The 23,593-nt window shown below is 34.6% G+C and overlaps 2 protein-coding genes across 2 annotated transcripts in view; both read right to left on the reverse strand.

Moving 5' to 3' along the window:
• Positions 1 to 8,753, reverse strand: part of LOC148956319 (uncharacterized) — a 29,723-nt gene extending 20,970 nt beyond the window's left edge. Inside the window, exons 1-3 of the mRNA XM_089104014.1 lie at positions 8,678 to 8,753; positions 6,752 to 6,824; positions 5,182 to 5,399 (exon numbers count right to left, since the gene is read on the reverse strand). Coding sequence (XP_088960140.1) covers positions 5,182 to 5,399; positions 6,752 to 6,824; positions 8,678 to 8,708 — 322 coding nt within the window. The 5' untranslated portion in view covers positions 8,709 to 8,753. The remainder of the gene's footprint in view (positions 1 to 5,181; positions 5,400 to 6,751; positions 6,825 to 8,677) is intronic.
• A 3,701-nt stretch (positions 8,754 to 12,454) lies between these two features.
• On the reverse strand, positions 12,455 to 22,284 carry LOC148956320 (peptidoglycan-recognition protein SC2-like). Its single transcript, XM_089104123.1, has 4 exons — positions 22,149 to 22,284; positions 19,359 to 19,560; positions 14,756 to 14,874; positions 12,455 to 12,712 (listed from the first exon to the last, which is right to left on the reverse strand). Exons 1-4 carry the CDS (start codon positions 22,198 to 22,200, stop codon positions 12,528 to 12,530), a joined length of 558 nt encoding a protein of 185 aa, XP_088960249.1. The 5' UTR covers positions 22,201 to 22,284; the 3' UTR covers positions 12,455 to 12,527.
• Positions 22,285 to 23,593: the final 1,309 nt, after the last annotated feature.

The raw sequence follows: 23,593 nt of genomic DNA on the forward strand, positions 1-23,593 counted from the left end.
AATAAACTAGGATAGGAGCTCAATCAATTAGAAGTAAAAACTTAAAGAGTCATAAGTTATTAGAGGGCAACCAGCCCCCCTCCATGGCCATCATTTCTCCAAACACATCCTATCAAAATTTTAGATAGCCATTTTGTTAAGCATAGTTGAAACGTCCATTAATTACATCTTAGAGGATGTCAACCCCCTGACCCCCACAGACCTCAGGGCATTGGCTATAAGTTATGGTAGTTGCCCATTGTTACAATAAATAAGAGTTTTATGGAAGGGGTAGTCGTATAAGCCTCGGAGGGGGCTCATTCGATTAGAAATTGGAATTTCGAGTGCCCTGTTTAAGAGTCAAAAGTTATCGGAAGGCAAATAGCCCCCTCCCCCCCCCCCAAAGCCCAATTTTTTCCAATTAATAATAACTATAATAACAATACAATTTTATTCCCCATTACAATGTACAAGAACACACAAATGACGGAGTATGAGAAACAAAAAACAAAACAAGACACAATGAAAATAAATTCAAACCGTAACCACTGACAAGCCTATAGAAATACATTCAGGAAAGTAAAATCGAAATTCAGCCGCTTTCGAAACGATTCAGTTCTTGTTCAGATAGCATCTAAGGGGCTAGTGACTCCATATCTGGTCAATACAGTGGTGTTACTAGTCCAAAGAGGCGGTGGCCAAAGAAGGTATTTCACACGTTTGTAAAACACTTTCTAATATCAGCGATATCACTGCGAGTGAAAAAATGCCAAAAACGCGAAAGAGCAAGAAAATGCGGGAGTACTAAAGTATTGTAAAGAGATCCTAGAATACGACGACCAAACTTAATTTTCATAGAAACTAAAAGGCCATAATTTTTCCTACTCTTATTTGCAGAAAGAGCTTTGAACAGAGTCCGGGTTGCACATAAATTTTTCCTAAGTGGTACTCCAAGGTAAGTTAGGCAATCTATTCATGAAGGACACGGGCACCCAGAGACAAAGAGACTGTCTCTTGGGTGCGGCGATTAAAAACAAGAGATTCAGTTTTACTCTCGTTGAACTTCAGTCCGATATGTTCATACTCCTTCGACAATTCACGGAAATTCTCTTCTATTCCAGGCTACGTTCAACTAACGTTCAGCATATTATCAGCGTAATTTGCTAACGATACATTAACCCCTCTAAATTCACAAGTCATAAAGATTTATGTTGAAGTTCAGCAATACTATTATTGAACAGGGATAGAGAAGCGAGAGCTCCCTGTCTAATACATTTCTAAATCGGGATTTGCGGAGTATGCTCAGTAACACAAGGCGATACAATAATCTTAACTTTAGCGTTCAGCTTGCTATACATACCCCAAAAAGCCTTTACAACTGAAGAATTCACTCTACGTTTGTAAAGCAGTCAGTAGAATGTGGGCGTGGATACCAGAGTCAAATGCTCTTCAGACCTCGAGACCGGCAAAGTAAAGTATTTCATCGTTTCAGCAGCATGTACCAACAAATTAGCAATAAAATGATGTGCATGATCGAGGCCAACCCGTTTCTTATTATCTCATTATCTTATTATCTATAAACTTATTATCTGGTGTATCAAACTTCATCGTAATTTCATCAATAATCATTAGTTCAAATATTTTACACAGTACAGGGGAACAGTAATCGGTCTGAACGAAGAGAGCTGGTCGGAAGATTTTGCCTTTTTACTGACAGGACTAATTATATCAGTATTAAACAGATCTGGCGCCAATTCAGAGCAAAAAATCCTTTTTGCTCTGAATTGAGAGGGGGGGGGCTAAAATTTAGATATTTTGGGGAAGCCACGCCAGAAGGACCTTCCCCCCGTGTACGTGCTAATTCTTAAGCATCACACGAATAAAAGCTTAAAATTGATTTTTACCGAGTGCAGCCACACAGAGAAAGTAGATATTCATAGGGAAACACTTGGTACTTTCCTATAAAAAACAACATTTTTTAAAAGCCATTGCTCCCTGTTGAAAAATTTCTTCAGGCTTGCGACTAGAGAAATTCCGATGTTTTTGCTACATTTTGTTTTAGGATAAATACATAAAAGTTAGCTGTCAAATGAAATTTGTTGTTTAAAAAGAAAATGAAACTAAAAATAAAAAGAAGAAAATAGATTTTTGAAAAGAAGAAAATAAGTTTTATGCTTTCAAATTACCTTGAGCATTATTAGTCCACCAATTTTTGTATCTATCATCTCCTATTAGTTCGGTATAGTATCTATTATTTGACCATATTCGGTAATAGGCCTAATGAAGGACTTGTAGAGAGAAATTATAATAAGCACATCCAACTCTGCCGCACAGGAGAGTCAGACCCTATTGAAATGAGTGCCCGAGGGACAAATAAAATTTTCATTGCTGATAATAATTACAGTGGTTTAACGTGAGAACCATCAGAGCCAAAAAGGTGAAATACAAAGGGCATAACTTCTAAATATCCCAGTATGATCAGCAATGCATGTAAATCCTCGTTCTAAAATACCCTATAAAAACTATCCGTCGACATTTCTATTTTTGTACCACCTCTTCTCTTCGCATGGGAATTGTAATAGTTTTGAAGGTAAATATTAAATTTGTCCTTTCGTTTTAAGTTGCTATAAATATTTTACTTTTTTGTTGTAAAACCGAAGAATCGAGTCTATAATAAAAACTCTGATCTGAGTGGATGACAGCTTGCCATCGTTTCTCCCCCTGAGCCCCTGTGGTAGGGGTTGGAGGTTCTTAAATATCAAAATACGCCTGTCGGGTCCTTTATGAAAGTAAAATACATCCATTAAGTGGTTTAAGCCTATTCTTAAACCACTAATTTGAGATAAAAATTAAAGAGGAAGGATGGAACTACAAGGACATATAGCCATTTAGGTAATAGCAGAACTGTAGTAAACAGGAATATTCAAGTGAAAATTTAGTAAGTTCTTCGAGAAAATCTTCACAACCAATTGAAACTTAAATTTAATGTTTAAGCTCAGTTTATTTTTAGTTGGGTTGATTACAGTTTGTACGCGGGTATTGAGTGTTTAAGATGCAGTAAGTATTGGACAAGCGATAACGAGCCTTCAACATATTTCTTTACGGTTTCGCAAGTATGAAAATACGCACATTTCGGTTCTGCAACTGCTTAAAAAGACCTGAAATGACCTTTAGCATAGTTAAACCCTAAAAATGGCTTGATTCCCCCCTTCTTCATATTCAAATTTTAGATTGTATTTTCTAAATAAAAAAGAAATTGTATGATATTTACTATTCTACCCTAATGTTCATCGAATGGCTATCTTTTCCACCCTTCCTTATTTTTAGACCCTTAGTGCCGTAGTCTTATTGTTGATGAAATTAGTATACCAATATAATAGCATAGAAATAATTCGGCATTTAATCGATGGTGCACAAGTAGTTCTAGGACCTCAATTCACTTATATCTTCCATCTTATTCCCTCCAAGAGCATCAAATTGATTACTATTATTTTGTTTACCAATCGCCATTTTGAAGTCTGGAAATTTTGCGTTTTGGTCAATAAAAGTGTACCATTAAGTGCTAAAAAAATGTTGGTCCCTCTGTGTTATTGTTCCTCGACCAATATACTCCCAGGCAGGGTCAGATTTAAAACTTTGACGCTTCTAGGCCCAAGTGTTTTTGCCATTCCGTTTTTGCGATATTTTTGGAGAAATTCCCGACAATTCGTGGATAGTGGAAGCACTGAACAGAACGCAACTGATGAGCCAAAAGAAATGAAAGAGTGAGGTGATACCAAGTTCTCGGCTGCCATTCTTGGGAGACATTGGCGGTTTATAAGTGGCCACGAAATTCCTGTATTGTTTTAAAATCACTTTTCTCTGAATAGGTAGCGCGGGAGCAGGGTACACGCACTTTGAGCATAAATCACATAAGTCCAGTTTTTGATAAGAAAAAAAAAACACTCAGCGATAATTTATTGCACCCCCTGGCATTGCGTGCTCCTTGGGCCGGGCCTATTTGGCCTATTGGTAAATTCTGGCCTGCTCCCAGGGCTGAAACCGTTTTCCTCTTGGACTCTATATTTTCATTAAAGCCTCATCATTAATGTGATTTCTCATTACGGATTCTCCCCTAACGATTTTTTTGCTCATCCTTGCCGTGGAGCATGGTGAACTATAATCCTTCAAGATATAAGGAAGATATTAATCAACACTACAGCACGGTAGCTGACTACCTATTGATATTGCTATATTCTTATATTACCGTTGTCTTCTTTACTTTAGAACAAATTTTATATTATAAAGTAAACATTTTATAATTCTTATTATAAAATGAACTAAAAAAGGGCACAAATTGGTTCGTGTAGCAACATACATTGTTCGAACACGCATGGGCACAGTTAACTCCTGTCTCGTAAGGCCATTTTTCTGGGCTTCTGAGGGTAAAAGGCCATACTGAACAGGGTTAGACAGTAGCATTTTGCCAAATTTTTGGATCTGGTCCTGAAAATGCAAGTTCTGCACTTTAGAGTTCGAGAGTTAAGTGGGATTCGTGATAGGAAATGCCACTCTTATTTACAGTGATCTTGGTTGCCCTTCTTGGACTGACCACAATTCCTCCTGTAAATAGACAGTTCTTAATACTGGCAGGCCCCAGACAGGAGAGGCGTATTTTGTGATGGGGCTTAGATAGAACAGGTATGCCCGAATAATGCTATGGGTGTTGCACGCAAAGGGATGCATTATTTAGAGAGTTTGCAGAGCGGCGTTATTTTTACACGTCACACTATTAATATGGGTAAGCAGAAACTTTTTTTGTGTTCGTTAAACTTGTGATCCTGGCCTGCTCTTGCAGATGTGTCTAGATTGAGCCATTGCGAAATACAGAATTTTAATTACAGGTTCGACTTTCCCAGCCGATAAAATTTTCTATATTATTCCCTAGTCTAGGTTCCGTTTCCCTTAAGCAAAAACTGTGTGGAGCACATCTAATAGTGTTTTAATAGAATTTTTCGGAATTACATACACGTAGGTTCACACAAGTACAACCTTTGGGCGGATGGAGAAGAGGTCAAGATCTGAGAAAATTCCTTTTTTACTTTCAATGTCAAACTTTAGAAATATATTCTTGAAGTAGGTTGTTCCAAATTCCTCTTAACGACCCCCCCTCTCTCCTGTTTTCTGGTATTTTAGTTTGTCAAAGAATTTAGTTTATCTCACCAGGATAGTCAGTCTCACTTTGAAATTTCAGCATTCTTGGAGTACGTGGTGATGACATCGGAGACCTCTTCCCTACATTTATGTTACAGCCCTCTCCTTTAAGCAAATCACAGTCTTCATCCAGGCTGAACAGGAACATGGGACTTGGAGAACAGCTTGGACTTAATTGCTTCACTGCTGTCATATCTAAATGAGAGGCTCCCCGGTTTGGTATAAACCTAGATGTAAGAATCCTGTCTTAGAACTTCTTATGCGGTTTCTATAAATAAACACTTAGGTAAAACTGTTTTAACCGTCTTTAAACTGTTATTTCCTTTATTTTATATTTATTTTGTGATGAACAATTAGTTTAAAGCTACCTTTGCATTGTGCTTATTTGTTTTTTTAGCACAAGCTGCCACGGGGCAGCATATTCTGTGTCAAAACACTTCTTAAGTAGGTTACTTGTAACGCTAAAGATTATTGCAGGGATTAATTTCAAAGATTAATTTGAATGAGTTAACTATTATGAAAAGAGTCAGACAAGAAGAGAAGTAAATTATATGGAAAATGGGTAAGGGCCGACAGCTCCCCTCTCATTGTGAAAAATTTTGAGAATAAAGTGTAAGCTTAAACCTGGAAGCTAATTATAAACATTTAAAGGGAAGAGGGGTAAAAAAATATATTCCAAGATCAATATTGTCCTAAGAGCTCCCAAGTCTTTGAAAACTTGGGCAACTGTAACCTTATTGTTTTTGTCACATCAGATCACCCTCCCTGTTCGTTTTTGCTTAATATTATAAGAAAAGATAGGATGAAATTTAATTATTAATGGCCTAAAGAATCAAAATAGACTCAAAATTGAGCCGTTCATGGGCTTCTTTTTAATATAGAAAATGGACTCCAATTTTCATCTGAGAAACCCAATTGTCACAATGAAATTGCAAATAACATTCGCTGAGGTATAGTTTATTTTTCAAGAAAGGAGAACACTCAAAGAAAATATTCGTATCGTTAAAGAACAAAGCATTTGAAAGGTCAAATCTTAGTCACAACCATGTGTTTAGTTTTACATACAGAGGAAACACCAATAACCAAAATTGTTTGAATGGGAATTGTAAAAACCCAGTCGTAACATATGTATGACCTTTATAAACAAAATATACCATTACTTGTTGGAAAATCATTCCCCCCCCCCATCTCTCTCTCTAACACATACACTTTGCTATGCACATAAATATGTACTAAATCCTACTGTAAGAGCACAAGACATTTGCAAGTTTCGAAGTAACTGTTTTCATTGACAATCGTTTATTCCTCCGGAATATCTGCATTACTCATTTATGGATAATGGTAGCCAAAATTTACCCTTTGACTCAAAATTTGCACCAAAAAAAAAAAAAAAAAAAAAAAAAAAAAAAAAAAAAAAAAAAAAAAAGGTAAAAACTGGGCCAGATTTCAAAACAAAAAAAAACTAAATGAAAGTAAAACTTTCAGTTATCTTAAAATAGTTAATCTTAAAAAAGACAAAGCTTATGTCTTAATAAGCTTTTTTATCTTAAAATAATCTTAAAAGAACAAAAATTGGTACCTGTCTCCTTGTGAGCATCTTTTTTGCTTTTTCTCTGATAGGTTTAGATGTTGCAGAGCAAGATGTTTCTTTCCTAAGAAAAAGAATGTACGCTCATGTGTATGCATTTCAACATTTAGAAAACCAAAACATGTTAAAACAATAGGACCTCTCACGGTGGCGTTAATTCAAAAAATGTAGGAAGGGATATAGCCTTCAAAATCTAGGGGGAGTAATTTTCTTGTTTTGTAAATTTGTTCAACGAGAAGCCCGAAAAAAGCTATTTTCAAAATACCAAAAGAGATATTTAAAAAAAATGTCAAAACCTAGAATTGGTTAGAAACATCGTAAAGGGGACAAATTGCATTCCCCAATTGACGCCACTGATCTCTTGGGAATATTTATCTCCATAATTGTCGCTAGTAAACACTTAGCACCAATATTTTAGAGCTAAATGTATTGATCTTCTTCGTGGTGGCCTAACTTCTAAAAGCATTATAGGACATTTATATTTGCAAAGTTAAGCAAGGTAGGCTTCCATTTGTCTATTAGGTCACTCTATTGAGAAAATCGGCTCACACTTTTTGCCTTAACCTAGTTTAAGTTAACCAAATTTTACACCTACTAAATATTAAACCTATGTTAAAAAACACCTTAAATTTAATGTTTGAGCTACTCTTCATTGCCAAAATTTACTAGAAATATCACTGGGCTTTCTGCTTTAAAGGTGGAATGGTGTAGACTCTTAACTTAAATTCTATTTCTAATTTTGTAAGCCAATATCCGTAAAAATGTGTCCAGTATGTGCCAAAGTTTTAAAAACACCTTTTGTCAAGAGTGACAAAATCATTTTGAAATATTTCAAAATTTAGGACTTTACTTACATTTCTAGTATTCGGAGGGTGGAAGCTGCCTTAAAATGCCACCTTTTTTTCGGGAAGGTTTTTTTTTTATTTTGCTGAAGAAGAGGAAGTTTAGCAGAAGGTCAGTTGCATAATACATCTTTATATAGGCGTTCCAAATTCCAAAAGTGCATTCATTTACATATATTCCTTAATCTTTCAAATTTGGAGGAGAGATCCTGACTCCTACTTGCTATGCCGATACAAAGCCTCATATTTAAATAACCATCTTCAAAGGGACATTAATTCTGGTATCTATTTTACCCTGCCTAAGATCTCAATATTTTGCCTTGCCTTGACTGAGCCTTTTTTCGGCCTCTGAAATTTGTCCCAAACCTGCTCGATATTAGAACACAATTTGGATGGAGGGTGTAGGGGCCATACATTTACTCTAGAGTTAAAAAAGCATGTTGTTAATTTTTTCCTTACGACATCCTCCCACCCCAATGGAGGACGACCTATTCCTCGTTTAGCCCTAGACGACTGGCCAAAAAGGACAATTTTTGGCAATCTATCAATCTTCATCCGAAGAACACGCTCTAGCCACCTCAATCTTTATCTCATTAAAGCCTTAGAAAGCCGGATTGAACCGCACTTTTCATACAGCCTACTGTTTGAAAAACGGTTAGTCAGTCGGACACGTCTACGTCAGTACATGTTTTCCTGGAAGGATGTAAAGAGGTAGGCTTTGAATAGATTGGTATGGAGGAGGAGGCCACCACAGCTACGCAGCTGTGGTTGCCTCAGGTGGCTTGGTGCTGAGGTGAGTTGTTAATTATAGAAGTAGTATATGCAATATGTCAAAAAGGTAACTTTACCTTCTAATAGGAGGCAAAAATATCACTCTCTCACAGACTTGGCTTCATTAATAAGAAAGTATTATTGCAAAATTTCATTTGTTACAATTAGACAAATTTATTTGCATTAATTGAGGCGCTAATCCTTTATATCGATCAGAAAATACTTGTATTCGGTTCAAATACGGAAATATTTATAATTACAGAGTATTCCATGGTCTAAAACACATTAAAAATTAAAAGTTTACCTTTGGTGGGGCTTGGACTAAGCATATTCATTTCATTTACTTGAATAGACTAGGGTGGCATCTATATTGACATTTGAAAGATGCTGCATAATATAGGATCTTGCAAAGACTGAAAATGATATGGCATAATACAGTGAAACTTCTTCTCAAAAAAATTGTGGTAACGAGATATAAGTAAAGAAAGACACGGGTATCTACTGAAACCTAAACTCCAAAAAACAACACTTTGGTAGCAATAAATTTATCAAATACTCTACTTTACAGGGTTTTTCCACATATATATATAACTCATCGACTCAAAAATTACCTATAAAAAGATAAGGGCCTGAGAAAATTCCCGTAATTTAGGGGAAAGGTGTGAAACATCCCCTGAAAGGGATAAGACCTGGATATTGGTTGCAGAATTAAATTAACCATATCCAAAAAATCCTTATTCGGAAATATTAAGCCTTAGATTTTGCTTTTATCTGAGAAATTTGATAATGGATGTCTGATTATTTTTTCCTCCAGTGGTGATTCCATCAAAGTTGTAATACAATACCGGGAACGGGCTCATTCATACATATATTCAAGTTGATTGCCTTTTTAAGAAACATACCTATAATTTTAATGATTTCGAAATAGCCAGTCGACTTACAACTATTTAAAAGCTTTATGAATTTCTTCTCGGTTTGAGGCCATTTCCGTTTCCAAATATATGCATAGTTCACACAAAATGATGGGCTATATACAGAATATAGAAAGCAAAGACAGAATTGGTGACGCGTATAAAATATTGCATTGCTGCACACCAGCTATTGGGGGAGGGTCGAAGGTCATGAAGTCTGTTCATTTAGGGGGTCACAAGCCTGAAAGGGGAATTAGGGGGAATTAGGACCATATTTTCCAACTCTTTGTGAGTGGTTTTTGTGATCAATGTCAAGAGAGGATCCAACCACTAGTATCCTCTCATTTGGAATAATTTCTTTAAACCATAACATGCAATATGAAGGATAAGGGGAGAATGGATCCCCAACTATTGCAGAAATATTTCTACTGAAAAGTAAAAATTACATTTATGATATTATTAAGTGGCTGGGTAGACTCTTCGTAATACATAAGGAGCACAATTGTAGGGTGTTGTAGGCTATTTATATTGATAAGATGCTGACTTATTACCTAAATAATTTCTTAGACCACACTGCTTTTCCATTTACAAAAAATTAAACAAGAAAAACGGGTTTTAATTTCTATAAAGCAGTCAATACAACACATTTAATTAAACACAAATACTCCGAATATTTCGGCCCCACATCCGGGAGCCTTTCTCAACGGAAAAAAAATTCTTACATAAACATAAAAAACATTCTAAACAAAAAAAGAAAAAATATAAATAAATAAGAAAAGAAAACTCACATATTAAATAAACAAATTAGGTGTGTCAATATAAGCATTCGATTGTATACGGCAGTGAATGGAGTTTGTTTATTTAATATGTGAGTTTTTCTTTTCCTATTTATTTATATTTTTTCTTTTGTTTTGTTTAGTATGTTTTTTATGTTTATGCAAGAATTTTTTTTTTTCCGTTGAGAAAGGCTCCCGGATGTGGGGCCGAAATATTCGGAGTATTTGTGTTTAATTAAATGTGTTTTATTCACTGCTTTATAGAAATTAAAACCCGTTTTTCTTGTTTAATTTTTTGACTTATTACCTAGTTTTTGTTATTTTGCTGCTGCAATGATCTGATGTTTTTTGTGTGATAAATATCATATTATATGCTTACTAACAATAAGGCGGAAAAGTGTGCGAGGGGCTACTCAGGAGCAGCATATTTCCAACAAATTCTCCCCTAAAAATACAAGATCATTTTTTCAAACTTTTTACTGTAATTCCAGCCCCTTCTTAATAAAACAAAACCCTTGATAGGTTTATCATTTTCGGAGTTATTTTCAATTGGATGCATTGTTACACGAAAGCCGAGGTTACCATAAAGGGTGAGGCTGTTGAAGTAAAAGCTCCGCTCAAATTTATGTTGGATCGAATACGTAAACGAATAGAAACTAAATTGACATTAAAACTGGAATCAAGCAGATATTTTTTTTTTGTATGAGAGGGCTGTCAACCCTGAACCTTCCACTCCCTACGATGAAGCACAACTAGCTCTCCACGGAATAGAAGTTGTTCTGTATATGATGAGGAGTCTGCCTTCAGCCCCTTTAACATCCTGCTCTTTACGCTGGAGTTGAACACTGGTTTACTAATAGCATCTATAAGTGCTAAATATGTAGATAATGGGTAATATCAAGTGTTTCCGTGAACAATTTCTATAAAAAAAAAAAAATGCATTTCAAAGGGAATGTGCGTCAATACAGAGACAGAGGATAAATTTTAGAGTTATACACCACTCTGAGCCTCAAGGCTGACCAAGTGTTTTGACCGAGTATTTTGAAAATACAAACTAAATTGCTATACCTAAATGTGTCCATCCCAAGAAATTATTCTTGTTTTGTAAAACTTATTCTCTTTTTTCTAGTGTATGAAAATTGCATTGTTTCCATTAAACAATAATGAAGCTAGCAGTCAAGGGGTTTTATATGGAGTTAATCCACCTCTTATTTTGTCAATTTCTGGATGCTTTAAGTTTTTGGCTGCTGCAGCTTCGGCTGATCATTTATATTAATATCTCTTCGTTATAGGTTTTTTTTATTCATTCATGTTAATTTCTGCTGTATAAAGTTCAGCTTTATTATTAAATTGATTTCTGTTTGCTTTAGGTTTCATTTAGCTTATTCATTTATAATAATTTCTGTAGATAACAGACCACACTGCCTTTCCATGACGATAAATAAAAGTTCAAATAGGGATAAAATCCTTTTAATAGACAGTGTTTCACAAACAGTGATAGAAATAAAAAAAAACCAGATATTTCGGTCACATATGACCAAAATATCTGGTATTTTTTGTGAATTTTTATCACTGTTTGTGAAACACTGTCTATTAAAATGTTTTTATCCCTATTTGAACTTTTATTTATAATAATTTCTGTTGATTTTAGCTTTAACATATCAAATAATTTTACATCCTCTTGTTTAACTAATATCACTCTTTACCTCTCTTAGACAAACTTTCTTTTAGAAGAAATTTTTTTTTCAAGCTGATATCGTAAAAATGGTGAAAAACACATGAAGACGTAAAAAGTAGACAAGCTAAGACGAATAATATGTTTTACATAATTGAATAAACTTTGGAAGAATAGAAAGCAAATATTTAGAACTAAGATCATAATACTGAAATGATGATAATGACAGTTGTCAAGTATGTTTTGAGACCTAGTTACACAGGAAAGTTGAGAAAAGTTTTTTGAACATTTTCCATATGAATTGCTTAATTATAGTTTAAATGACTGTTTGACTGACCGTTGAAAAACATTGTTCGGTCTCATTTTGTAGGGCTATAATAAGATAACTATTAAGACGGTTTGGTCACATTACATAGATGAAGGGGAGTAGAAATACCCAAAGTCGTGTTCTTCGACAATCCGGCCGTGGCAACACCAAAAACAGGACATCCTAGATTTGATGGGAAGAGATCATACAATTCAAAGGATGTAAGAACTTAAGGGGAGGAACTCAAGAGTCGGGAAGGCTCTGAATAAAATTTGATCAAGGAGGATCCGGAGTGGTTGTATTGGGCTCGAACGGCTTTGTGCTGCTATGAGTTGTTAGTAGCATTAGCAGCAATTGTGCAAAAACTAAGCTATGTGAACACAGCCTATAATGTAAAAAAAAAACCATACAATTATACTTAAATACGGCAGGTTTATTTAAAAACAAAATGAATAAAATAGAAAAGTAAAAGCATCTGGTGATCTCTATGGATTGGGGTTGTAGTTGTCCCATGACTTAATGAGGTTGTAAAGAGCATCACCCGGACAAGCAGTGGATGTGGCTTGACGGTGGCCGATAAGGCTGTATGCCGATCTGATTTTGCCGTTGCTTACACCACAAGATATCAGGTTCTTAGCAGCATTTTGAGCTGAAGTGTTTGGTACGCTTGCTAAAAATAAGATACCACTTAAGATTAGGAATAACTCTAGGAGCTGCATACCAAATGTGCAAAAGCTGTACATACAAATATAACTGAAGGGTTCTGCAATATGAACTAAGTCCAGAAAAGAAAAGTGTCCCTGAATACCTTAATGAAAAAAATTAAATGTGCTTTATTAATCACTCAATGATCTATAATAATAAAAATTGTCTTTAATACTAAGAGCCCTTAATAACTGGAGAAAAATATAACTTCCATCAATCCTAAGTAGATTGCCTATGCCGTGCCAAAATAAATGATTTTACGTGCAAAAAGTTATTCCGCGGCAAATTTTCGTTTTCAAATGCAAGGTTAAATGGGCAACTAAGATGAATAAAAATATAATCCATAGGCTTATGTGTGCCCTTATAAAAGGGCACGCACTAATAAGCCTTAGGAAGAGAACGGAGGCTTATTTTCCGAGAGTGGGGCATAAAAAAGGCATCTTTTGTGGCCAGTCATGGCTGTTTCTGGTTTTCCAACCGCAGATTTCACTGTCCATTTTTGTTCATCTTTACCTCAGAAAACATTTTCCACGCCTTTTCCTCTAGCAGTTTAGATTAATACATCATCTTATTTAATTTTTTAAGGCGTTATAGATAGTGAATACGTCTTTTCCAGTTTCCATCCACAGATTACTGTTCAAAATTTCGTTTACACTTCAATTTGATTCTCGCTGTCGTTTGTTCCATCCTTTCTTTATCTGTTGTGATTCTCACTCTCACTAGTTTTCTAATCACATTTATCTGTGCTTTATTTTCATAGTCAACCCATTAAACAGTTTAAATAACGTTAAATTAGAATTAGTGCCTTTGTAAAATCTCTTTTTTCTTATTGGAACTTTAGATTTTGCCTTGGCTTGTCTTTTGTCATTATGAAAAATATAACCCCAAACCTTCTTTTTTAACAAAGATATCGTAGGAATTGATGACCTTACCCACGTCAAAATCCTAAGCCCTATCATAATAACTATCATTTTCAGTTTTGGCACATTTTGACTCTGCCGTCGCTTATCTTCTAACGCCAGTTCCTTTCTTGTTAATTTTAGATTTTCATTACTTCAGACAATTTGCCAATGACCTTGCTTTAACTGCCCTTATTGGTCTAGTTTTACATGACGGTTCAGGTTGTAGATTTGGTGATTATTTAGTTGGTGGGACAAAAACCTCTTCTTCTTCCAACGAATTATCATTTATAATACTTGGGTCTACCTCCAGATAAGTTTTTCAAACTAATATATCCTTTTATACTAGGGTCTTTTTGAAGATATTAGATTATTGATGCAATTCCGATTTCTAACACCGTTTGTCCATTAAGTTTCAAACTTTTGGTTTTTCTTTTTTAAGGTTTTAGAATTGTTGTAATTCCTTGTTAAAATATATACAAATATTTCTGCAATTGCCGGTTATTTGATCTTTAAGCAATTTAATGTAAACTTCTCCGTGCATGATAATTTTCAAAATTCCCACATAAGTGTGACAAGCGTGACAACGTCATTGCAACAATACTGATGTATACACAAATGACGTCACTGACATGATTTTTTTTTAATTAAGGCTAAAAAATTTGAACGAATTTTCAAATTTTTGAGCTATTTGGATTGTTTTTCTTAGGCCAGAATATCCCAGGATACAAATTTTCCCGACAAAATATGGAGCCGTTTTTGAGAAAAAAAAATAAAAACATACATAGCGTCTTTATTTACCTTTTCACATGAAGTCACCAAGTTACGTACGTCAAAAGGAGTAGAAAATCAAGGTGCACTTGAATAGCATAGGTTTGTTCAAATCATGCAAAAGTTTTAATTAATTGGTCATTGATATTACTGTCTCTAGGCCAACTTGAACAAACAACACAAATGAAGGGGACTAATATATTAGAAAACCAGGATCTTAGGTAAACCGGGTGAAGTCTGTGGAGGAGTATCTCTTACATAAATTCTGATTTAAGATGTAGCAACAAAAACTGGCACCTGGATTAAATGTGATTTATGAAATATAGGAATGCCCTTACATGTAAAAGTCCCAATAATGCAGATCCCGATGCTCTGTGAGTTGTATCCTGGGGCATGAGCTCCAACACGATCCCAGCCTCTACCCTCATAAGCATTACCATCTTCACCAACTAGGAAACTAAAAGAAAAATTGTTTCAATTACATTCTCCACAAGTTTCTCGAAAAGGAAGCAAGTCCTAGCAGTATTTTCAAGCTATTAGTAGGAAACATCTGAATATCACCTGATATTTCGTAAAAAGGACAATTATTTTACATGTGTAAATTGATCCCTCGGTAGATAAATTTTAAGTTTCGAAATTTTTTAGAATAAATATTACTGTCCATTTTGAAAATTTCAGTATTACAAAAAGTTAATGTTCCTAACTTAGCAAATGTGATTCGCTAATTCAGAGTTATAAAACCTTTTATAATAACGGTAGTGGCTATACTGGTAGAAAATTAGTATAGTCGTGAAATAGCTTTTCTTTCTTCCTAAAAAGTCGTCGTTTTGGGTTTTGTTGCTTTCAGAAAACTAGTGAAATATCGATAAAAAGAAAGGCATACCATATATTAAATACGTAACCTAACCTAACCTAGGTACCTTTTCCTTACCCTAAACCCCGAAAAACAACAGTTTAAATATCGTAAACGCAATGAAGAACACGCTTTGCATTCTATTTCTCTATAGTGGTCTCTTGCAAATAACTAGTTTGGCGGGTTTCGTCTCCCGGCTATAACTGGGACAAAAAAATCTTCTTTTGGGTATTGCTCGAGTCCTGGTGAAACTATCTAAACGCTTCAAAGGCCAACTGATAGCCCAAACATTCTAGTTTCTCCAGAAATTTTACGAATTTTTAGCGCTGTTACTTTTTTTGAAACTTGCAAAAGTCTAGAGTCAGCCATTTTGTCCCAGCTATCGCGATACCCTCCATAATTGGGACATAATGATGGGGTAAACTGGGACATAATGTTATCTCAAAGGTAGGCGCATATTTTCTTACTTTTCTTTACCGAACTTTCGAATATAAGCATATAAAAGTAAGCAATATTCAAAAATATTGTAAGACTATGGCAGTATTCAGTTCAATATTTCTTTAAAGACGTCATTGAAAGACTCTTTCGGTAGAACTATGGAAAAAATTCACTCAAGTCTTCCTGAATACAGAATTGCTTGGAACCTCTGTCTGTTTCTCCTAACGCAACCGACAATCTCAGCTTAAGAACTCAGCTTAAGAAATATGCAGCTTTTCTCTCCTACAGATGTCTCTTCAGTCCAGATGAATTTTCGCCCTCCACTAAGTTTTTTCACGTCCTAAATGGTGATTTCTTCCCTAATTCTTCGGTTACTGATCCTACAATGTGACACAATCTGGTCTTGGATCGAAGCTTGACTAGGGCAAAACCAAATGCTAATTGAATAATCTTCTTCTACTTTGTTGCTTCAAACATGGAGCAATTCATCAGAACTGTCACCATATTCGACAGATGACACCTCACTAAATTCTGGGTCTTACCCGAGGTCCAGTTTCTTAACTTTTTCTCCTTTTTCTTGGTTTCTTGCGTCTTCACTTTCTTCGAATCCCCTTTACTTTTCTTAGTATTTACTTTTCTCTTTTTTTCTTCTTGCTCCCTAACTGCTTCTTTGATTATCTCTTTCATAGGCGCGCTTGTGAGGTTTGAGCTACTGCCTCTTTCTTTCCTTTGCTTGTTGTTTTTCTACGACCTGCCTTACGAAGAGGCTCGTCTTTTTCTGGAGAAAGGATTGCCATCTTCGAACAACCATAAGCATCATCGATGGTCTCGTTTTGGGGGGTCTCATCTTCCTTCTCTTCAAAATCCCTGATCTCTGGTGCTGGCCAGTCAGTTAATATATATATATATATATATATATATATATATATATATATATATATATATATATATATATATATATATATATATATATATATATATATATATATATATATATATATATATATATATATATATATATATATATATATATATATATATATATATATATATATATATATATATATATATATATATATATATATATATAACTGACTGGCCGGCCAGTCAGATATATATATATATATATATATATATATATATATATATATATATATATATATATATATATATATATATAAATATATATATATATATATATATATATATATAGATATATATATATATATATATATATATATATATATATATATATATATAGTGTCGGGAGCTCAACGACTTATATATATATATATATATATATATATATATATATATATATATATATATATATATATATATATATATATATATATATATATATATAGTGTCGGGAGCTCAACGACTTCTATATAAATATATATATATATATATATATATATATATATATATATATATATATATATATATATATATATATATATATATATATATATATATATATATATATATAGGGGCGTAACTATATACCCTGTCATAACTGGAACACAGTGAGACTGTGCTAGACATTATGTCCCAGTTATCACAGTATCATCTGTCCCAGTGATCCCTGGTGGCAACGTTTTTGGATTTATTTGCTTTTCTCGAAGATAGCACTAGTAAACTTACAAACTCTTAGCACCTTCTAAACCTTGATGAATACACTATCACCTGAAAACAGTATGTATTTTCTACCTTCAGGCGTTCAGGAATGGCCATGCTTTGAAAATTCTGAAAAGAATTACAAAGCGACCATAAAAACTTTTTCAAACTTATTGAAAAAAAACTTTCAGTCATCTTTACTAAACTTCACTCACAAGTGGGCTAATAGATGGCAGTTCTTCAGTTGCATTTTCAGATTTTTTACGGAACATTATGACACTAAAAAGTTGAATGTCCCAGTTATAGAGGTGTCCTAGTTATAGCCAGTCTCCCCTATAGCAGTGCCCACATAATGAACCGGTACCGATAAATCTGGTCGTGTTCCCACCTTCGGGGATTACTTGCCCAAATTAATCCTTACATATTTCCTATAGATGACAATTCCTTATGAGTCAATGAGCATTAAAAAACATAATGAAAGTAGAGCGTTTGAAATACTGTAGGATGCTTCTGAGGAGACATGCAAAGACAATACGTTTGTAAATCCTTGAAAATTTAACACATGAACTGTATGTTTTGGTGGATTCAACCCTAGCCTTTACCTCTCCTGTCCCAAATGATATTTTGGATCAAAGATTTAACTTCTAGGTGAGGGAAATTTCTGGGGAGTGAATATTCCAGGGGAATGTTACACTGGGGGTTTTGACAGTTTTTAAATGTCTTAAACTCTTTTTGCCAAATATTTTGTGTGGATATATTCTGGGGGAATTATCCAGGAGCTTTTTTTCCGCGTGTTTTGTTTTCTGAGAAATATTTTCCACGGAAGGGGGCATTTCTGGAGTGATCGAGAAACCGATTAGAGATCAAAGTCTTGTTCTAATGAAAGAAAGCTAAGGAGAATTTTTGAGGGTGAATCGTCAACAAGCAATTTTACAAAGAGGATGATTCTCAGCGAGGATGGAAATTTTTGGAGGGGATTTGACGGGGAGGGGTGCATTTTACGTTGGATGAAATTTCCACGGAGGAGTTATCTGTGAGGGGAAGGGGTATATTTCATAGAGGGTGAGCCAGATTTACTGGTATTATTTGAAAACGAACAGAAATTCTGCCATATATGAACGGTTGCGCCCTCCTCAATACCTTACTCTTTAGGCTAAAATTTGACTGCTTTCTAAAATTGAAACACGAGGGCCATTTAATTAGAATAGGGAGCTTTTTTAAAAGTGCCAACAGCTTTAACGTAACGAGCATGGTATTGAGGAGGGGGCAAACCTTTATATCCCGAATCAATCTGCCAAAATTAATATGCAAATTTGTTTTAATTTTTCATGTACGGTGAGCCAAATCCGAACCTGCATTAGTTGAAAACGTTCAGAAATTAAATAAAAAAACAAGTTTTGTTTTAACTGAAAGTAAGGAGCGACATTAAAACTTAAACTTAAACGAACAGAAATCATTCCTTATATGAAAGGGGCTGTCCCCTCCTCAGCGCCCCGCCCTTTACGCTAAAGTTTTTTTTACTGTTTTAAAAAGTAGACTTGTGACAAAGAGTCAAACTTTAGCATAAAGAGTGGGGTGTTGAGGAGGGGACAGTCCCTTTCATAAACGGAATAATTTCTGTTCGTTTTAAGTTTTAATGTCGCTCCTTACTTTCAGTTAAAAATAAAACTTGTTTAAAAAAAATTTAATATCTCACAAGGATAAAACTTAATACCATGTGAATAATAATAAAAACATACAACAAGTGCTAAAATGAACTATAAATTCGGCAAAACATACGAAATTTCAGAAGGGGTAATCAAATTTTATAAGCAACCAAATGTTTTAAGTTATGATTGAAGAAAACCAAATAGGACTAGGATTATTCAAGGCTTCCGATAATGCAACAGATTTTGATCTGTAACTTTTTTCGATACGAAAACTGTATTAAATAGGTACTTTCAGAAAGACTAAATTCATAACGTGCACAGAAATAAGTTATTTGCGTTATCTAGTTTAGAAGACAATGTTGCAAAATATTTATAAATTACCTGTAACCTATATCTGCCCAGCCGTTGGAATCCATGTGGTAGTTCTGGAAGCTTCGAACGAGGGATGAACAAGAGGATTGGGAAGTGCACCCACCACTTGCTGAGTGGTGGATGACGACATAAGGTACTGGCACAGACTGATAGGAGATGCTATTAGGAGGCCTGGCACCCCATTCTGCTCTTGACACAATGTTGGGACAGGCTAGAAAAAACGCAATTTAGAAAACTGAAATTTAATAATATTTTAAACGCGCAAAAATATGGCTGTTTGAAGTGAAAAACTTGGTATATCCATTCTCAAGACAGTGTATGTGTACCTTATTGTGAATCCATTTTTTGGTTATTTGAAAAATAATTTGTCTAATTGCGCTTTATTACAATTAGTTTCAAATATACTAATATATTTTTATTCTTCTGTTCGTTTTATGGGCATGGAAAAAAAGGCTACTTTAGTAAAATTTTGGCTTTTCGAAGCGTTAGGGGCGGTAGACATAGTAATCCAGAAACAAATTTTATAATCACGCTTCATTAGAATCAATTTTTAGCATGCTACTGTGTTTCTCTTTTATTCATTCTTTTTATTTAAAGTTCATTTAAAATTACGAAAATCAAGGTGGCATTCCAATTTTTTTTTCCCAATCGTATATAATATTAGATCACTTAATAAACTATAATTTTGCACCCAAATAGAAGGTGGGAGGGGTCAGGAGGATTTTCTGAAAGGGTTGTAAAGAACCTCCAAATAGCAAGATATTATGAAAAACTTATCATATGTGAAATATAGACATCTGAGCTAACATGGCACTTCTTTTTTCATGCATCGAAGTCCCTAGAAACGTCCTCTGACACGACCCTAAAATATTTGGCTGTATATGCATATGCTGTGGTATAAATTAATGGCTGTATTAAGAAGCAACTTTAAATAAGAGTGTATTCTAAAGCATAATTTACTTTACATGAAAAATTATCTGAAAGGTTCTGTACTATAAAGACCCCCTGTCGTATGACAATATAGACTACTGCCAGGCATTGACGCTATCTTGATTGAATTTATCTAACTTTGTTTAAATATTTGTCAGTACAAATGATTAGTTTTTGAAGAGCAATGAACTCCTTATAATCTATTTTTCTTCTGAAGACTCTGTATCAAAATTGGAAAGAAATTGTCAAAAACTAATGTCTATACCATTTAAAGATGCCTTCCACCCGTCTAAATGCAGATCTTTATCATATTTTAACCTGTGGAGGGGTTGGTTCTAATAAGCGTCCCACTGCTGCAATTGAACACAAAGCCGTTTGAAACGATCAAACAGTTCATGATACGGTACCGAACTGTAAATAAGAAGCGACGCGGCTCAATAGTAAATGAAACTCTAAAAATAGAAATTTTATATCAATAGATATATCAAAAGAATCGGCTTATTATACAGATTCCATATATATAAGGTTTATTAAGTTTAGTGTTACCCATCGAAGGTTACGAACCTGAAATAATTTGCCTGATTTTCCAAAAAGAGGGAAATACCCTTTAGAAGTAAAGGAATCGTAATCACACAATCAGATTCAGCGTATCAGAGAACCCTACTGTAGAGGTTTCAAGCTCTTATCTAGAAAAATGTGGAATTTTGTATATTTTGCCAGAAAGATCCCGGATGCGTGTTTATTTGTTGTTGTTTTTGTCCAGGGTGATCGTATCGAACCAATGGTCCTAAAACATAGTAAGAGGGCTCATTTGAACGAAAATTGAAAGATCTAGTGCCCTTTTTATGTAACCAAAAACATTAGATGGCAACTAGGCCCCCTCCCACGCCCATTTTTCCCCAAAACCGTCCGATCAAAATTTTGAGATATCCATTTTGTTTAATATATTTGAAAGGTTCAACAACTATGCCTTTGGAGATAACATGACCCACCAGTCCCTGAGGAAAGTTTTTAAATTATAAACTTGCCAACTTTTTTCCGTTGATTTTTGAATTAAATTCAAGTTGCCGTCAAGCCATGCCTAATTGGAGATAAAGCCAAGACAGATAGTCTGAGCGAGAGGCAAAGCTGGCAAAGCTTGTTATTGGGAAATTTGCATACATTTTTCGGCGGGGGGAGGGGAATTTTATGCTGGGATTTCTTAGGCTAAAGTTTCTTAGAACTTTTCTCTTAAATACTTGAAACAAAAAGTCAAACTTTAGTGTAAAGAGCAGGGTACTGAGTAGGGGATAACTCGCTTCATATACATAATAACTTCTGTTCGTTTTAAGTTTTAATATAGCTCCTTACGTTCAGTTGAAAAATCTTGTTTTTAAAAATTTAATTCTCTATATGGAGGCGAGATAATTTCTGTAAGTGAAACTTAAACAAAAGTTATTTGCCTTGTTCTTCTTCATTATATGGCTTCAAAAGCCTTAAATTTTAAAATTAAAAATATGTGCCAACTAAGAGGCTTTTTAGGTGTGGGGGAGGGGTGTAGCCAAATATTTAGAAGAATATAAAAGGAAATACAAATTTACTGACCTTTCTAAGGACGCAAAGACCGTGGAAGCTGACGAAATAATCAAATTCAAAAGGTCCAAGCATTATAACTGGAAGAAACTTAGATTACTCTGGGAAAAATCATACCGTTATAATTTTTTTTCGTATTAATAGAATACCTAAGATCAGAATAGTCTTTCATATTTTAGTATAAGAAGTCTTATTAAAAACAAACATTTTTGTATTTTTTTTAGTTATATGCAACCGTCCTTATGCTTTAATTGGATATCTAAGGGGTTCGTTACTCATTATGAAAAAGATTAGTACCTGCAAATGTAGCAGCAATTAGAGAAGATAGCACTATAATATTTTTTAGCATTTTCAACCGTTTCTTGGCATCAAATGAAAACAGATATGATCATTTGCAATATATATGTAAATATGTTTTCTTGGGAACTTATCTATATTTAGTTTGGATTTGACAAAATTGTTGTTCAATTAAAAAAAGAAAAGAGATTAATATGTCAAGTAGAAAGATAAGACATAGCATTTAGTTTTTCTACGTCACAGCCAAGCGGACCATAATGAGCATTGCCGAGACAAACCTCGATCAGGACATGCTGAACGGTGAGGTTACCACACATGGATACACAACCCTTATGCGAAATCGGAAGCATCGAGATAGTGCTACTTATGGTGGAGCCCATATTCAATAGAGCCATATTCCATATACTTGCTTAGTGTCCCGAAATCAGAGGGAAAGAGGCATTGCGAGTAAAAAAAAAACTCTTAAATAACTGCGTCATAATCCTTACAATTTTCAACCTCCCAAATTTTCAGTTAACCGGCTCACTTAAAACCAGTCTCGATTACATCAGAGGCTAGTTCCCAACAATCTTTCACCATTCCAAATGGAGTTTTCAGCGTCGTCCATAAAATGTGGCGTTGCAGTCTCGAGGATTATGACTTGCAGGGTTTATCTCTGTCCTGTAGACTTGGGTAGGTTGTTGATTAAAGCACCTACGCGTGGCATAATGAATTCTTGTATTAATCTCTTCCTTATAGACAATCCTGATTCATTTGAGATGAACGCTCAAGCTTTCGGTCATCCCGAACGTTATAACCCGGAGTAACCTTAGCATTCATCCAACAATCAACCGCAAAGAGGTTATTCAACAATTTGGGCGATCTTAGGTCTATGCTTACTGCCCAGAATTGCAAAGCCTTCATCAAAGTTTAAGGTTAGTGCCTTGTTTTGGTTTAAACCACAATGCGGTGACTAGCGCCTGCTCCTAAACACCGTTGTTTGTTCCTTTATTTAGGACCATGATAGAATGTCTGTCTAACTCTTCAGGAAACGTTTCAAACACTTCGTGATAACGGACTGTAAGTAAGGAGTGAATCGGCCCAGTAGTAACCGAAACTCTAAAATAGAATTTGGATAACAATAGATACATCAAAAGAATTGGTTTTTTATGTTGATTCCAAATATATGAAATTCATTAAGTATAACATTACCATCACGAGCTACCAGCCTGAGAAAACTTGTATGATTTTCAGTAAAGCGGAAAAACACCCCCAAAAAGTCAAGGAATCTTAATGGGTATCACAACCATCAGATTCAGCGTATCAGAGAACCCTAGTTTAGTGTTTTTCAAGCTCCCATCTGCAAAAATATGGAATTTTGTAAATTTTTTTTGCCAGAAGAAAGATCACGGATACGTTTTGTTTTCTAGGGTGGATCACATCGAACCAATCGTCCAAGAAAATCG

Source organism: Artemia sp. Qi Xiang Cuo, chromosome 1, assembly GCF_049724085.1.
Source record: "Artemia sp. Qi Xiang Cuo chromosome 1, ASM4972408v1, whole genome shotgun sequence".
In the NCBI taxonomy this organism is placed as follows: Eukaryota; Metazoa; Arthropoda; class Branchiopoda; order Anostraca; family Artemiidae; genus Artemia; species Artemia sp. Qi Xiang Cuo.

Coding starts and splice junctions, on each gene's coding strand:
- LOC148956320 (XM_089104123.1), bottom strand. CDS start 22,200: ATGCTAAAAAATATTATAGTGCTATCTTCTCTAATTGCTGCTACATTT. Junction 14,875..19,358: donor TGGGCAGATATAGGTTACAG/GTAATTTATAAA, acceptor TTTTTCTTTTAG/TTTCCTAGTTGGTGAAGATG. Junction 12,713..14,755: donor CATTATTGGGACTTTTACAT/GTAAGGGCATTC, acceptor TCTTATTTTTAG/CAAGCGTACCAAACACTTCA.